General features: G+C 39.3%; 1 protein-coding gene across 2 annotated transcripts in view; it reads left to right on the top strand.

Moving 5' to 3' along the window:
• micu2 (mitochondrial calcium uptake 2) overlaps nt 1-17096 on the top strand; it is a 36090-nt gene extending 18994 nt beyond the window's left edge. Inside the window, exons 5-12 of one of the 2 annotated variants that reach the window (XM_057820512.1) lie at nt 204-251; nt 334-416; nt 6966-7019; nt 7103-7200; nt 14497-14668; nt 14735-14843; nt 14904-15061; nt 16756-17096. In XM_057820512.1, the coding sequence (XP_057676495.1) occupies nt 204-251; nt 334-416; nt 6966-7019; nt 7103-7200; nt 14497-14668; nt 14735-14843; nt 14904-15061; nt 16756-16845 (812 nt within the window). In that variant the 3' untranslated portion in view covers nt 16846-17096. Of the gene's footprint in view, nt 1-203; nt 252-333; nt 417-6965; nt 7020-7102; nt 7201-14496; nt 14669-14734; nt 14844-14903; nt 15062-16743 lie in introns of both variants that reach the window. The other variant, XM_057820511.1, reaches the window with a different exon arrangement.
• Nucleotides 17097-18587: the final 1491 nt, after the last annotated feature.

The raw sequence follows: 18587 nt of genomic DNA, 5'->3' as shown, positions 1-18587 counted from the left end.
ACGGTTCCTGTTATTGCATCAAACCGTGAACCCTGTACCCAAGTACGTACCGAACCCCTTGTGTGTAATGTTACACCCCTAACAATTTGGAATACTATAACCTTTCTGTTATGTTCTCAGAGGCGAACTGCACAACATATTGGTAACTAAGTTGTACTACTTTATTTTTTTATGTATAATTGTGACACCATGCTGTTATGCAGGTTTGATATCCTACACAGAATACCTGTTTTTGCTCACCATTCTAACAAGTAAGTACATTACCAAAGAGCTTGGGAGACGTGGTGGGGGTTAAACATCACCTTTGAAAACTAACGCTGCTTGCTTTTGCAGAGCCACGAACAGGATTTCATATAGCTTTCAAAATGCTTGACATGGATGGCAATGAACAGGTGGACAAAAAGGAGTTTATGAAGGTAAACGCAAAGACAACTAGTATATCACATATTTCCACAATTTGGTATTCAAGCACTACTCATAAATAGTGAATAGAAGGAAGATTTTGTTGTTGTTGCTCGACTATCGCTGTTTGCGTTTTTAATGCTGCCTGATGCAAAGTTCTGCCCTGATTCCGCCGCTGTTATAAGGTGAGCCGTCCATGCTACTCCAGGATTTTCATCCATCTTGTATTTCGGTCTATGTAGCCTGACTCAGCGCTTCACTTTAGTCCAAAAATTCCAAAATTTCTGTGTCCAGAACACAGAGAGATTGCAATTGGAAGTAAATGTGTACTTTTAGCTTGCATGTTTGTTCAATTTTAGCAATTTTACAAAGGTCATTCCAGAATTGGAGGATATTTTGGCTTCTAAATTCTTGAAAAATACGCCTTCACTCTTCTGATTTCTGGTAAATACAGATAAATGCTAAAAATATTACATGATTTTTTTAAAAAAGTTGCAATATTTGGCATAATTACTGTAACATAGTTGCAGGTTACCGGGTTGCAATGGGTTCTAATTCCATACCTATCAACTTCTACGCTTTGCCCTTATTTTTTACGGGATTTTCAATCTTTTTAACGGCCATGGTGTCCAGTAAAAAAAAAAAAATCATACTAGGTTAGCAAAAATAAATAAATAAATAAAATAACAGTGAAGAGCAGAAGTATTTGCCCCCCCTTGTGATTTTGAAGTTCACCTACTTATAAAATAAGTAGAGGTTTGACATTTCAATCATAGATTAATTTCCACTCATAGATACATAATCTAAAAAAAAATCCAGAAATCACATTGTATTTAAAAAAAAAATTTTTTTTTTTTGTAATTTACTAGGGTTCATGAGTATTTGTACCACTGAGAATCAGCAATAATTATGACACTCAGAGTTGTCAGTCTACCCGAAAAAAAAAAATCCACCTTTACTTCATGAGTAACCACTCACCACCCACCTGTTTGAGCTCAATATGCTCAATATCCTGTGCACCCCACAGTAAGTCATAATCCAACTGCTAGCATGGGCAAGACCAGAGAGCTTTCAAAAGACAAATTGTTGAGCTCGACAAAGCTGAACAAGGCTATGGGACGATTGGAAAGCAGCTTAGTTAAAATAAATCAACAGTTGCAGCAATTGTTAGAAAATGGAAAAGGCTAAACATGACTGATAATCTGCCTCTGACTGGGGCTCCATGTAAAATCTCTCCTCACGGGGCATCACTCACGATGAGAAAAGTAAGGGCTCAGCCTAGAACTACGCGGCAGGAGCTGGTCAATGACCTGAAGAGAGCTGGATGCAGTTTCAAAGGCTACCATCAGTAGAACACTACGGTCCAATTGTTTAAAATCATGCATTGCTCAGAAGGTTCCCGTGTTGAGGCCCGTCTGAACTTTGCCTGGGACCATCTGAATGATGCAGAGGGGTCATGGGAGAAAGTCGTGGTCAGATGAGACCAAAGTAGAACTTTCTTGGTGCAAACTTTCCTCGTCGTGTGTGGAGAAAAAAGAATGATAAGTACAATCCCAAGAACACCATCCCCACTGTGAAGTATGGGGGTGGAAACCTCATGTTTTGGGGCTGATTTTCGGCAAAAGGGACGGGATGACTGTACTGTATGAAGCAGATGATGAATGTTGAAATGTATTGTCAGATTTTGAGCCACAACCTCCTTCCCTTAGTCAGAGACTTGAAGATGAGTCGTGGCTGGATCTTTCAACATGACAATGATCCTAAGCACACAGCCAAGCTGACCAAGAAGTGGCTGCGGAAAAAGCATATCTAGGCTCTGGAGTGGCCTAACCAGCAGGCATTATAATCTCTCACCTTTCGGCGAAATTCGCCGTTTTGAAGTCAAAAAAGGGCGACCTACGTGAATTGTGTAGATCTGAGGAGAAATTCTTTTTGGGAGGAGGGGGGGGGGGTCGGGAGGTTTTATTTAATTATTATTATTATTATTATCATCATATGATTAACTTAGTACGTAAACTGAGCACTTAAGAACACAGTCAGCAAATCCTTCTAGATGCTTCGCTGACGAGAACCAATCATCGGCCCAAGCTGCGTTCCATTATTCCAAACGCGCGCACTCCTTACTGTACATGGAGTGCTCGGAGAGCCTTTGGTTGCATTGCAAAGCTGCGAAAACAAAAAGCAGGCCTTATCCACACCGGGGCAGACCAGAGAGCAGCATACACACTTGCCTGTATTTGCCAGCAGACTGAATTTGGTGAGTAATGGTTTCAATCGTTTTCACATTTTGCGATATAAAAAAGTTACTGCCATTCGTTGCAGCTTGCGTTGAACACTGCCAGAACTAGCCAAATCTCCCATGAAAAAAAAATAGCTCCCGTTAAATTGGCGTCAAGCTTGTGTATTTAGCGGTAATATAAACGAAGAAACACACTGTTGAGTCAAATTAAGCGGCATGCTCTCAGATGGAGGGGGCGCCTCACATCGCTCCCGTCGTCCGCCGGAGACGCGTTATTTTCGGCTTGGATTTGAGCTGACAGCCGGTGTCGGCACAACACCGGCCCGACGAGTGGTGGGAATGAGTCCTGCTTCTTAAAGCTTTTCAGAAATACAGGGATCCCTCGTTTTTCGTGGTTAATGGGGACCAGAACCCGCCGCAATAAGTGAAAACCGCGAAGTAGCGCCCCCCCCCCCCCCTCCCATTTTTTTGTGCGTGTTCAATGCATTTATTCAGATTTTACATTGGAAAAAAGATACATATATATAAGACATGTTTTTTCACTTTTTTCACCAAAGTATCATTTATAAATGGTTTTCAAGCACTTCAAAATGTAAGAATTATGATAAGTTTTAAACATGTTACTGCCCCACCGAATTATTTTTAAACAAGAATAAAGTAGTAAGAGAATGCTTGGCTTTATTAAATGCTTCATAGTGAGTCTACTCAAACCCTCTCAGGCTTTGGTAAACGGTGATTGACACATGTGCAAAGTTTTTCTTTTTATATATATTTTTTTGTTTGAAGCAACTTATTTGATTGAATAATAAAGACACAAATGTCCTAGCCAAAATGTGGCCCAAACGCAAAACAACATTACTTCAATGGAAAAATTTGTTTCAATCAAGAAAAATAGTTTTCAAATGCTTTTTTTGTCTCAAATTTATTTTTGCAATCAAAAACAATTTTTTTAATTGAAGTGACTTTTTGGGGATTAAAAGTATATACTGTATTTTGATTGAAGCAACTTTGTTTTTGATAGAAGTAACTTTGTTTTTTGATTGAATGATAAAAACACAAATCTACCTCCATCGTTATTGAGAGAGAAAGAAATTAAGAAAGCTTTAAAACTAAAAGCCACCGGGGAGTCTGGTTTTTTTTTTTTTTTTTTAAATATTTATATTTCATTACATAGACATGCGTCGTAGGGAAGGGAGATTGAGGGATAAAAAAAGGAGTTAGATGAGGCTGCTAAAGGCAGTGGATACCTCATCAGCTGGGTGAATAGCAGACCTGGTAAGAACAAGTTTGCAAGGATAGTCGGGTATTAAATGCAATTATAAACACAATTACAATGTTATTTTTCTATAAGATCTTTATGTCATTGCTTTATTAATCATTAGGTGCTAGAGTTGTTAAGTATGGATAATAATGAAATAATAGTTTTAAGAAAACTGCTGTTGGTGGCTCAGTGACCATCTGATGTGGTTTGTTCTCAGATGAACAAGTTGAGGAAGGAAGTTTTGATGCAGAGGTTGAAGGAAGAAAAGAGGCAGACTGACTGAGTCACAGCCAGAAAGTGTTGATGACAGTTTTGATTTCTATTCACTGTTGCCCCCCCCCAATCAAAGTATGTCACAGTCGCAGCCAATTATTATCTAAAGCTGGTTAAAATTGAAGTTATGTTGTTTTAAGGTGTATTAAATACTTGTTCATGTGCCCCTTTTGATCTACGAGCACCCGCCCCTCCACCGGTCTCTGCATGGCCCTGCTGAAACACAGTGTGGGTCGACAGAGCTCAATATTTTGTTGGGGTGTACAGTGTATTGGAACATATTTCCTCCACACCCTTCTCACCTTTTTAACCCCTGACCCATTTTCATGCCTGAACCAGTTTCTAGACCTCAATCCAATAAAAAAAATCTTTGGATGGAGCTGAAACTTCGTGTTTCTCAACCACCGCCCCAAAACCTGACAGATCTAGAGAAGAATTGTGTGGAAGAATGTGCCAGAATCCCTGTTTCCGTACATGAAAACCTGGTGAAGAACTACAGAAAGCGTCTAACCTCTGTAATTGCAAACAAAGGCTTCTGCACTAAATATTAGCACTGATTTTCTCAGGGATACAAATACTTATGAACCTTAGTAAATTTCAAATACATTATTGACAATCATGCAATGTGAGTTCCAAATTATTTTTATTTACATATGGAAATGCATCTATGATAGAAATTTTAGACCTCTACCTCTTTTCTAAGTGGGGGAACTTGCAAAATCACAAGGGGTGCAAATACTTCTGTTCCTCACTGTATAATATACGAGTCCTTCTAAAAAAAATAGCATATTGTGTTAAAGTTCATTATTTTCTGTAATGTACTGATAAACATTAGACTTTCAATTATTTTAGATTCATTACACACAACTGAGGTAGTTAAAGCCTTTTATTGTTCTAATATTGACAATTTTGGCAAAAAAGTCAAGAAAAACCAAAAATCCCTATCTAAAAAAATTAGCATATTTCATCCGACCAATACAAAAAGGTTTTTTAATACAAAAAGTCAACCTCCAATTAATTATATCAGCTATGCACTCAATACTTGGTCAGGAATCCTTTTGCAGATGACTGCTTCAGTGCGGCGTGGCATGAAGGCAATCAGCCTGTGCCACTGCTTAGGTGTTATGGAAGCCCAGGATGCTTTGATAGCGGCCTTAAGCTCATCCAAAGTGTTGGGTTTGGTGTCTCTCAACTTCCTCTTCACAATATCCCACAGATTCTCTATGAGGTTCAGGTCAGGAGAGTTGGCAGGCCCATTGAGCACAGTAATGCCATGTTCAGTAAACCACTTACCAGTGGTTTTGGCACAGTGAGCAGGTGCCAGGTCGTGTTGAAAAATGAAATCTTCATCTCCATAAAGTTTTTCAGCAGATGGAAGCACGAAGTGCTCCAAAATCTCCTGATAGCTAGCTGCATTGACCTTGCCCTTGATAGAACACACTAGATTAACACATGCAGCTGACATGGCACCCCAGACCATCACTGACTGTGAGTACTTGACTCTGGACTTCAGGCATGTTGGCATTTCCTTCTCCCCAGTCTTCCTCCAAACTCTGGCACCTTGATTTCCGAATGACATGCAAAATATGTTTTCATCTGAAAAAAGTACTTTGGACCACTGAGCACCAGTCCAGTGCTGCTTCTCTGTAGCCCAAGTCAGGCGCTTCTCCCGCTGTTTCAAGTTCAAAAGTGGCTTGACCTGGGGAATGCGGCACCTGTAGCCCATTTCCAGCTCACACCTGTGCACGGTGGCTCTGGATGTTTCTACTCCAGACTCAGTCCACTGTTTCTGCAGGTACCCCAAGGTCTGGAATTGGCCCTTCGCCACAATCTTTCTCAGGGTGTACTCACCTCTTCTGGTTGTGCAGCGTTTCCTGCCACACTTTTTCCTTCCCAGAGACTTCCCACTGAGGTGCCTTGATACAGCACTCTGGGAACGGCCTATTCGCTCAGAATTTCTTTCTGTGTCTTAGCTTGAGGTGGTCAATGATAGCCTTCTGGACAGCAGTCAGGTCGGGAGTCTTGCCTATGATTGCGGTTTTGAGTAATGAACCAGGCTGAGAGGTTTTTAAAAGCCTCAGGAATCTTTTGCAGAGGTTTTGAGTTGATTCGTTGATTCAGATGATTAGTTTGGTAGCTTCTTTAGAGTACCTTTTCATGATATGTGTGGTGACCCTTTATTATATGACATAATTCACCCACAGAACTTGTGTGTACATGTGGCCGAGCACGTTACCGGCTACGTCACGGTCACGTGACAGATACTTAAGAGCTGTGCGCGTTCCGGCTTAGTTCAGAGTTCACAGAGAGTTAGCAGTTGCATGAGCGGCCGGACACGGCAACAAGACTCCATCCAACGTCTTACCCCTACATACGCTAATTTTTTGAGATAGGGATTTTTGGGTTTTCCTGACTTTTTTGCCAAAATCATCAATATTAAAGCAATAAAATGCTTGAACTACGTCAGTTGTGTGTAATGAATCTAAAATATATGAAAGTCTAATGTTAATCAGTACATTACAGGAAATAATGAACTTTATCACCATATGCTATTTTTTTGAGAAGGACCAGTAGAGTTAGTAAGTATACTCAGAAACTGCACGTTTTAGTATTTAGTATGTGCATTATTTAAAATCTGAAGAGTAGGACATAAAATGTCCTCTAATTCTGAAAAGACTCACTAGAAAACGTCCTCAAGGATTAAAGTGCATGTTTTATTTTACCACAGCAGCCTAAGCATGACATGTCAATTGGATGAAGATCAAAATGCTTTTTTGGTTTGTTTTTCAGCTAAAGAAAATTATTGGGAAAAGTAAAATGAGAATTTCAAAGGACAACACAGAGGTGAGGAAATCCCCACTTGTGTGAGTGACCAACATTTTGTCAACAAAATTTTTTGGTGATTTGTACTGTGGTACTCTTTGCAGAAATCAGTTGAGGAAGGCAAGCACGTGAACACGACGCTGCAGGCATACTTCTTTGGAAAGAGTGGAGAAAACAAGTTGCAGTATCAACAGTTCCGCAAGTAAGGAGGCACTCATTCATGAGTTTCGTTATAATTGTGTTATCGATACGGTCCCACCAAGAATTGATTTATCGTTTTAAAAAGGTGTCACCGACAATATAAAAAAAGAACCAACAGTTTGCTACCAAAATCTTCCATTAGAATAGTGTCTACGTTAGCTCACTGTCTGCCATCGATGGCGCTAGACATCCAATTCATTTTGACTAGATTGGGCATCTAGCGCCGTCAATGGCGCACTGAAACCAGAGCGTTAACAGCGAGTCTTTATGGGCATTTACATTTCACTACCTGTTCGTTTTAGGGCATTTACAGGTTACTACCTGTTGATTTTGAGTCACTTCCTATTTGTTTGTGGACATTCTTGAGTCACGTCCTTTTCAGTAACCCAAAATTAATAGAATGGCTAGGTTCAGACTAGAGATGCACGATAATATCGGTCACCGATAATTATCGGCCGATAATGGCAATTGTGACGTCACACAGATAATCCAGATAAAACGAAATTCAACCGATAATGCAATCCGATAATTATATACTTGATTTAGCCTCCAAATGTGCGCAATCAACAGTTTTGTCCACTTCTGCTAGTTTTAAGGAGGTGTTTTGGCAGTGTAGTAATGTGATATATGTTAGGAATGGCTTACTTTTAAAGGCATTTTTGTGCAACTTGGGTGTTTACTCTGTAAGTAATTGTTGCCAAAAGCTTACCATTACACATCATTGCCATTGTTTAGTTGTTGGAATTTACTACTTGTTCACATTTGATGTGGAAAAAAATAGGACTAAATTACATTTTTGCACAGTAACATTTGCTCTTTGTATACTTTAAAATTTTACACACATATTTGAATAGAATTATCGGCGTGACATTATGGGTTATCGGGTTGAAGGGGCAGGAAATTATCGGTTATCGATATCGGTTGAAAAATGTATTATCGTGCATCACTAGTTCAGACTGCAGGCCTTGATGAACGATTCCGATTTTTCGTCGATTCCGCTTTTTTGGCGTGCCCCTTCAGACCTTTTTCCATTTAGCCCGTTCAAGTATTACGCATGTGCACCAATCCGACACGTGCTGAGTAAACTGACCCGCATGCGCAGAAGCATCAACATGGTACCCGCGGGTTATTAAAAGTATTAAAAAAGCATTGAATTTAGTTTTCCATTATTAAAGGTATTAAAAGTATTAAATTAGCTCTTGTAAATCTGGAATTTTTTTCACCGTGGTCTTAAATTTCAAGAACATCTCAGTGCAACCTAAATTACATCCGTGACCAAGTTTTTTTTTTAAAATCCATAACGAAGATGACGCATAGAATTTTTACAATGCACTGCACTACAAATCGAAATGCAACTCGTGCGTGTCAAACCACCACAACCGGCAAAACGGAGAATCCACCCACCTCTGCATCGGGAATGCGTCCGTTTGTCGGTGGAACGAAAACCTTGCAGGCAGAAGTATTGTGGATTCTGAACACCAAAACAGACCACCATTCATATACTCCAAATGAGTCCATTGGTGATCTGTTTCGGATATTAACATCATTTTTGGTCGGCATCGGCTGTCACAATGTTGGTCATATTGCGTTTTGTTCCAGAGGGAGCGTTCCCGATGTCGTAACTGTCTTTTGTAACGAATTTTCAGTTGGCAGAAAAAAACCCGCAAATTTTCTTAATGTTTAGATAGTCTGCATATTTTTATGATCATTAGAAATGCATTTACACAATGAAATAACGCTGGAAAAGTTTGTTAAACATAATGTTGGTCAAATCGTGTTTTTTTCCGGAGGGAGCATTCCCGACTTCGTAACTGCAGCCAATTTAAGCTCATCAAGACTTTAAAATAGAGGTAAAATCGGGCCTAAGAAATCCAGCCCGACCCGAACTGGTCCGCGGGTATTAAAGCCCGACCCGCGTTTTGTCTGATAACATTTGTGACGATGTCTGCATAAAAGCCTGTCTTTTGTAACGAATTCTCACTTGGCAGAAAAAAACGCTCATTTTCTTAATGTTCAAATAGACTATATATTTTTTTGATCATTATAGACCCTACTCACATGACGTCACAGTCACGCCCCCGCGCCATGTTGTCCGGATACTAGTCATGTTAATGCATTAGCGCTTCGTAAATTCCTCCTATTATGGCGTGTTTTTCTGCTCGTTAACATTAATAATCAAAATGGTGAAGTCGTGTGTGGCGGTCGGTTGCAAAAACAGAGAAGATAGACGGAGAGACTTGAATTTTTACCGTATTCCGAGAGACCCGAAGAGGAGACAGAGATTGACTGCTGCAATTCGACGAGAAAACTGGGCTCCAAACGACTACCACAGATTACGTAGTAGTCATTTTATATCTGGTAAGATGCATTTAATATATATTTAGAGGGTTTTGGGCTGAGAACCACAATTAAGATCATTGCTAGGCTAATCGCCGACAACATACACTCAGACGTTGTGAATGAACTACCTGAAAATATATAATTATAAGGGGATAATCAGACAGTTGTCATACAATTAATTTACAATTTCACTATTGAGGTCAAAAGCCAAAAAATAAATTCAACTAGGGACAATCTGGAGTAGTGCTATCGCACTTCATATTTATTACGTATTATATATGTATACAGTGAGAGTGCTATCGCTAAACCATATAAACATTAAAAGCCCTAGCTCCATTGACAAATGATATGAAATACATTAGACTTGACAGTGGATGTTAGCAAGAACAAAAGATTTTGAATTGAAAATTTCGTAACTCACCTTCCGAGCACAAGATTCCTGCCGAATTTTCGTGTACGAGGACCTGTTTCACCCAACCAGCAACGTAGCATTTATAAGCCTCCAAGCTCTTAAAGTTTTTCAAACTTTCGTGAGAATAGGCTGATTTTGTGTGGACAAGATAGTTGTAAATATCAGGATATCAGATGTCAGGCGAAGCCAGCGGGTCGAAAAACATCGATTTAGGCATCAAATATGGATCTGGCGAATGGATAAACTGAAGCTTTTCCACGTAACGCCTTTTATGCAACGGTTTACAGCGTCAGATAACACCGGGGCTTCCATGAATTGCTCTATAACTTGCTCGACTAATTGAAAACAATGAGAATAGGTCTGAAAAAGAGGTACAATATGGCGGCCGGAAACAGCGACACGCCCATTTTGTGACGTAGGTGAGTAGGGTCTATAGATTTATTTACACAACGAAATAACGCTGGAAAAGTTTGTTAAATATAAATAAACAGATGCGGTTTTGCGGACTCGCAGAGGGGAAGATTAAAAAGGGCGTATAGGCACGCTCTGACTCTGCAATGACCATACAGCGCCTTCTTTTTTTTTTTTTTTTTTTTTTAAATCCAAATTATTTATTTTATAACAAGTATTCCTTAGTTTATCATTCATACATCGTTAATATATAGTAATTTCAAAAAGTTAGCGAGAAAGAACCCTGGCCCAACCCGACGTAATAATTGACATTTTAATTTTGGTCATGTTTTCAGTTTAATTTAGCTGTTTCCAGCTTGCAATGTTTATAATTGCGATGTTTGTTTGCCGCTTTTCCTCTTACTGCGAAGAGGGAGGAAGTTACATCAGCCGCCGCTATGATATTTAAGTCATCAGCTATCTGCTGTGACCCGGGAATTTAACGTCTGTTTTCACGCACACTGCTTCCCATGTCAGTCGACACGGGAAATTGTTTTCATACACAACTGCTGCACGGTTAAGTCCCGCGATATCCCCATTGTTTTGGAGTATGTGATAGGGGCTCAAGTTACATCCAGATACTTTAGGTTGCAGTTTATGGGTCATGCAAAGGCAGTGGACCTGCTTAAACATTTCGATTTGCCTTTCGAATGAATGTGAATTTTGCCGTTTTAACTCAAGAGTTAGCCATGTTCACTGGGGTCTTGGCAGGTGCACTAGCGGTTAGCCTGTTACAGAAGATGGCTGGTCTGAGTCCTCTCCTCCTCCTCTTTTTGTCCATAATTATTGTGTGCGTGTGTGTGTTAAAAAAAAAAATTCTGACAGACTTTATAATGTTACTTTAAATGTGTTTTAATTGTATCGTCAATATATGTGCATTCTTTTGTAAAACACACTTAGTAATTAAGGTTAAATTTGATGTTCAGTGCTTTATTTATTTAATATGATTCAATATGATCTAAATAATGGGTGCAAGAAAAGTATTTTCTGTTGAAATGGCATTAAAAAAGGTCTTAAAAGTATTGAATTTAGATTTATCAATTCTGGGGGGACCCTGATCAAAACAAATGCCTACACATGCTAGCTCTACGTCGTCTAGGGTGATCATACTTTGATTTCCAAAATGAGGACACAAGTAACAGACATACATAATCCCCATTTGGTCTTATATGCAAAGTTAGGGTGACCGACCACCTGTCCAGTTTTAGGACAGACACTCAGCCTTTTCAATGATAACCCATTAGCCGGATGCTATTTGATGGCTTTTACAGAAAATGGACCGCGTTTTAGTTCATGTGACGCAGCTCAGCTCCACAGTTGTCACAACTGCTCTGTGATTGGCCAAGAGTGGCTTCAGTTATAAACGTCCGATATCATTGGTCCAATAAAATGTAAACAAATCTTCATATGAGGCTATCTGACGACAGAATTTCCTCGCCGAGATTTTACAACAGTGCTAGCAAACGTGCCTAAACGGTGGACGATTTCCTTGCCAAAAACAGTCGAGACTCGTTCCACAGTTTCTGCACACTTTGTCGGTGTGACGTGGATGTGAGCAGCAGGGGTAAAGCGGCCGTAGAACGTCACGCGGAGAGCGCGAAACATAAAACAATCAGGCGAGCACCGATTGCATGGACATTAAAAACATTTTTTCAAGATCACTCATCGCCTCTGGATTACAAAATAACTGCAGCTGAACTTTCTAAAGTTGTTCCTCTTATAAAGGGTTCACTTCTTTTGAGCAGTTCAATGCTCACATTGTTTTAGCACAAAAAAATGTTGTTCTTAAGAATTTTGTTTGTTACAAATGTACCTTGTTAATACTGTTTCAAAATAAGATTTGTTGGGCATGTTGCAATTTGAAAACACAGTAGGCTACTGTAAACAAAAAAATGTTTAACCTTTATTGGGTACTTTTAACTATCTAGCTACACAAATGATTTATAAACCGTGCAAAACTTTATTGTTGATGAAAATACAGCATAAGTCTGATGTATTATTATTTTTAAATATGTCCTCCATTTTGACCTTATTGAAGTGGTCACCCTAATGTGGATTGATAGAACGCACATACATACGATCAGTTTGCCCTGACTCTCTACTATTTAAGCAGTATTGAAATATTACATATTTGGCACACAGAAAAAAAAACGAGCATTCTCAGGCTTAAATATTTTGTGGTTAAGCAGTGTTTCCCACAGGATTTTTTGAAACTGTGGTGGTGGGCTGCATCGGAGTCGGACAGCCTCACCATGTCGTGCCACGGCGATTTTTTTTTTTCCTTCATTATTTTTTTTCCCCCAAGAAGAACCATAACAAAGATATATTTGAAATATTTCATTAGCTAGGCTAATGTTATAGCTCTCAGCTACGGTACATGTATGTAAAATGCGTAGCTGATTACAGCTACGTTACCCTATGTAATAATGCGACTTTTTTTCTCGTAGCAATAGTACGCCTTACATCTCGTAGTGACTCAGGGTTGGCAACCCAAACTGTTGAAAGAGCCATATTTGACCCCCCCCCCCCCCAAAAAAAAAAAAACTGATACAGTATGTCTGGAGCAGCAAAAAATTCAAAGCCTTGTACAAGCCTTATAATTATCAATACTAGCTATATTAGCCTACTATAAAAATGACTAAGTTGGCTAGAAATACATAATTAGCCTTCATGATTAAATGTTTATTTTCCCTGCAGTGGATCCTATAGCGCATCACGTGACTACTCTGTTGTACGATGCCACCACAAGTTTAACTTCATTACAATATTAATGAATTGAAAGAATGTTTGTGTCATGTTTGTCCTCCTAGAAATCCTATTAAAACAAAAAATATATTTCCCTTCCCCATCTTTTTCCATTAAAAAAAAAAAAAAAAAGCAGCGCTAAAGAGCCGCATGCGGCCCGAGAGCCGCGGGTTTCAGACCGCCGTCGTAGTCCTCTTTTTTCCTTTTTATTTGACCCTCGTAAGTACTGCATTACCACAACAATAACAGTCCTTCTGTCAACTGACCCATTTACAGGACTGGGGGAATTCTAATAGCCGTGTAAAGACTTTTACTTGATTCGGTGAGAAGGTCAATAGTTTTTTCCCCGTTGTTCGTGAACTAAATTTCCACACAAACGCACATCGAGGTACCATTAACTTAGCAAGGAGAGGTATGAGAGTCATTTTTCGAGTGTCCCAGAGCTCGCGAAATTGGGGGGGGCATTTATCAAAGTTTCGTCAGCCGTAATTGTCTGAAGTTGGCGCGCCGGTGTTGTGCCGAAAAATAGCCACTCCACGCGAAATGTCCCCCCTGACGGGAGCGCCCACACGTCACTCGTACAAACAGCCTTTTCTTACCAATCGATGGACACGGAAACGACGTTCTTGTACCGTGAATATGTATCATTTTACTCTGCTTGAACTAATAAATATTTTACTGTGACCAACGCTCTGAAAATAGAGCAAGGCTTTATTTTGGGCCCCGCCTCTCCGCTCAAGTTCAATCAAAGTTTGCTTTCCGTCCAAGACGGCCGTCCACCGCTCACTTTCGCCGAAAAGTCCGATCCAAACTATTGTAATGCCCCGGATATGGGGAAGAAGGAGAGAAGTCTGTATTTGCGCTTACCCACTTGATTGTGGTAACAATAATACAGAAAAACAATAACAAAAACAAACCAGACTGTGGCGGGCCCAAACGAGACTGTGGCGGGCCGCCACAGTCTGTGGAGGGCCGCCACAGTCTGTGGAGGGCCGCCACAGTCTGTGGGAAACACTGGTTAAGCCCGCCTCCTGCCTAAAAGCTAGGCTCTAATGCTAATGCACAGCTCCATCGCCAACGGCTAAAATCCAAGCATATCTCCAGTGCTCTTTGCTCTGTGCTCGTTTGGTTCAAAAATACTGTACACACTCTGAAAATGAGAGCGCAACTGCCACCTACTGAGTGGATGTACAATTGCACTTTATTCTTGTATGGCAAAAAAGTATGTTCCCCGAGGTCACATGTGCCGCTTGTTCAGGGAGGCGCACCCCACTATTTGAGAACTATCGCATCGAAACAATAGCTTCACTTGTCTTTGCTTTGTGTTTCGGCAATTCATTTGTCGCTTAGGTTTATGGAAGATCTACAGGCAGAGGTCCAGGAGATGGAGTTTCTGCAGTTCTCCAAAGGAATGGACACCATGCGACGGGAGGACTTTGCCGAGTGGCTGCTCCATTACACCAACGAGGAAGACAATGAGGTTTACTGGGAAAACATGAGGAAGAGGATCCCTGCCGGCCAGGTTGGGCTGCAGCCAAGCTTTTCCTCTTTCTTTCCAAAATGCAACTTTTCAATTCCATCTACACAGAGCATCACATTTGAGGAGTTCAAAGCTTTCTGCCTGTTCACAAACAATCTGGAGGATTTTGCGTTTTCCATGAAGATGATCAGCGAAGCTAATCGTCCAGTGGGAATGGGTAAGACTTATTTTCCAGCTCCAGAAAAGATTGTCTTAAACAGTTTCCGTGTCACGACAGCCCAGTTCAAACGCGCCGTGAGGATAGCCACGGGCCACGACCTGTCCGAGAACGTGTTGGACACTGTGTTTAAACTCTTCGACATGGACGGGGACCACTGCCTGAGCCACAAGGAGTTCATCGGAGTGATGAAGGACCGAGTGCTGCGCGGGCTCAAAGTGGGTGGATTGACTGTTTGGAAAAGCTAATCATGTGAAGGGACTTTTGGATATGGATTTTTTTTTTTTTTTTTTTGCTAAAATACTCCGAAACGACTCTGCTTTGAGGCTTTTGTATTTTGTATTTATTTTTAAATTTAACCATTTCATTTCAATATAGTGGACAGCTATTGAAAAGTTTGAAAAGACCTTTTTAGCATTAAAAAAAAAAACGTACATAGTTGCAATTATTATTTTATACTATTAATCATGATTGTATTTTATATAATTATAAATTAATAAAATGTTAATAAACGCTAAATTATTTCAAAATGAGTAACACTAGTAAGTAACTTTAAAGTTTTTTTTTCCAGTTGTTAACCCTTTACATGCCATTGACGGCGATAAATGTCCTAATTGATTTAAACTGGGAGGACTAGCTATTAATGCTCATCTTCCAGTGACATTTTCGTACTTTTTTTAAAATATAAATTTCACATTAAAAAGTTTTCTTTGATTTGTTTTTCAAATTTTTATTTTAAAAATGTATACTGTACTTTTAAATCTGATATTCTCTCGCCAAAATGTCTTCCGAAAAGGGCAAAAGAAGTATTCTTATTTTAATGTAGGTTTTTTTTTTTTTTTTTATTCTATCGAATAGACAAAAATAATAATGCTGATTAAAAAAAGAAAAATGGAGTAATATTTAAATATAGAACAATATTAAAGCAAATGTTCTCAAATCATGACATACTTATATGAAAAATATTTATTTACTAATTTTTATCCATTTTAAAATAGTCTTTTATTTTAATGATGACGTGACTAGCATGGGCATTACTGAATGCTTATGACAGTTATCATTAAGTGTCATCTGGCAAATAATTCACTAATTCCATTTATGTCTAGCTTGGACCTTTTACATCCATTCAAAAGTGAGATAATTTGCTGGATAACACAGAATGACATCTGTTGTAAGCATTCATTAATGCTCATGACTGTGTCATGTCATAATTATGATTGTCTAATGACAGTCTTTTAGCGCCACTGTCAAATAAAGTGTCACCAAATACTATAACTAGCAATTAATAAAACAACTGGAACAGTAACTGAATAAATATTTAGCTCAGATCATGAGTTATATTTATTTACATCTGCAGTGCTGCAATGCGTGCTAGGAAGCATGTTGGACAACAACAGTGTTGACAGCAGGTGGCAGCAGAGGTTGACTGTCTCCCCCAAGGGAGCAGTGATGGCCAAATGAAGCTTCTTGAAGCAATGAAGCTTTGCAGCCAATCGGTTCTCAAAGCTTCCCGGTGGTTCATTTGGTCTTATGATGCCGCTGTCAAATAAAGCGTTGCCGCTTAATATCTTTTGGTGTAAATATCCCATAATACAGTGAGGACAGCTGCGACTTATAGTCCAGTGCTGCTTTTCTATGGACAAATGTCGTGTTGGTGTCAAATTTGGTGGTTGGTGGCTTAAAGTCAGGTGCGCCTTATAGTGCAAAAATTACAGTAAATAAAGACTGTTACAGAATTGAATTTTTTTTTTTTTTTTTTTAATTCTTTCTTTGCTTTTTTTCCTACATCTGCTGGCACTTTCATTTGCAATGGGCATGAGAAATACAGACTACATTTTCTTAGTTAATATCGCATTCTCCAAGAATTCTTGCTTTATTTTTATGTGATAAACATATGCAGGTGCATCCACAGAATGGCTTCTCCGGCTACTGGAAGTGTGTGAAGCAAGAGACCCTGAAGGGAGCTCAGGAAGCGCTGGGAAACGGCAGATGTCCCATCTGAGCGACGGACCGAAGACCACGACTGAGACCCACCGCAATCCACTGTTTTTCTGAATGCCTACACTTTTAAATGATAAAGGTTAAGGATATCTTTTTGTGTTCTTTTGTCACATTGTTTTATGATGAACCCGAACAACCTAACTTGAGTTGTGTTTACAAAGAGGTTGGACATTTTTCTGGTTTTGTGCACATTTAAAAAAAATTATATTCTTGATATATATATATTAAAGAAAAAAGTACTTGCAATAAATTACCTATAATTCAATGTTTGTTCTGTGTCAATGCATTTCTTTCTAGCAAGGAACAAAAGTAGTTCTCATAGAGACAATCTAAAGATTTTCTAGATTCTCTTTTTGTTCTCTTCATATCTGCATTTTTTTTTTCTTATAAAAAAAGGGAAATTATATACAGCGATCACCCAATTATCTCGGTTAAATAGAAATGTGTACAGTACAGGCATTAAAATCTCTCACCTTTCGGCGAAATTCGCCGTTTTGAAGTCAAAAAGAGCGACCTACGTGAATTGCGTAGATCCGAGGAGAATTTCTTTTTTGGGGGGGGGGGGGGGGGTTGCGGGAGATTTTATTTAATTATTATTATTATCATCATGTGATTAACTTGGTACGTAAACTGAGCACTTCAGAAATCGGTCCTTTAAAAAAGTGACACTTGGACAGTCAGCAAATCCTTCTAGATGCTTCGCTGACGAGAACCAATCATCGGCCCAAACTACGTTCCATTATTCCAATCGCGCGCACTCATGACATGTACATGGAGTGCTTGGAGAGCCTTTGGTTGCATTGCAAAGCTGGCAGACCAGAGCGCAGCATACATGCATCCCTGTATTTGCCAGCAGATTGAATTTGGTGAGTAATGGTTTCAATCGTTTTCACATTTTGCGATATAATAAAGTTACTGCCATTCGTTGCAGCTTGCGTTGAACACTGCCAGAGCTAGCCAAATCTCCCGTGAAAAAAATAGCTCCCGTTAAATTGGAGTCAAGCTTGTGTATTTAGTGGTAATATAACGAAGAAACACACTGTTGAGTCAAATTAAGCGGCATGCTCTCGGATGGAGGGGGGCGCCTCGCATCGCATTGCACCCGTCGTCCGCCTGAGACGCGTTATTTTCGGCTGGGACGGCACAACACCGGCCCGACGAGTGGTGGGAATGACTCCTGCTTCTTAAAAGCTTTTCAGAAATACAGGGATCCCTCGTTTTTCGCGGTTAATGGGGACCAGAATCCGCCGCAATAAGATTCTACATTGGAAAAAAAGATACATATATATGACATGTTTTTTCACTTTTCCCCCAAAAAGTATCATTTATAAATGGTTTTTAAGCACTTCAAAATGTAAGAATTATCATAAGTTTTAAACATGTTACTGCCCCACTGAATTATTTTTAAACAAGAATGAAGTTGTAAGAAAATGCTTGGCTTTATTAAATGCTTCATGGTGAGTCTACTCAAACCCTCTCTGGCTGCTCAGTGATTGACAACTTTTTCTATGATTGAATTTTTTTATTTGGATAAGAGTTTTGTTTTTTTTTCTTTTTATTTTTTTTTTTGTTTGAAGCAACTTATTTTTTGATTGAATAATAAAGACACAAATGTCCTAGCTAAAATGTGGCCCAAACGCAAAACAACATTACTTCAATGGAAAAAGTTGTTTCAATCAAGAAAAAGTTTTCAAAAGCTTTTTTTTTTGTCTCAAATTTATTTTTTACAATCAAAAACATTTT

The sequence above is a fragment of the Corythoichthys intestinalis genome, chromosome 18 (assembly GCF_030265065.1).
Source record: "Corythoichthys intestinalis isolate RoL2023-P3 chromosome 18, ASM3026506v1, whole genome shotgun sequence".
NCBI lineage: Eukaryota > Metazoa > Chordata > Actinopteri > Syngnathiformes > Syngnathidae > Corythoichthys > Corythoichthys intestinalis.
Note: the sequence above shows the minus strand (reverse complement) of the source record. Positions and strands in the feature narration are given on the sequence as shown.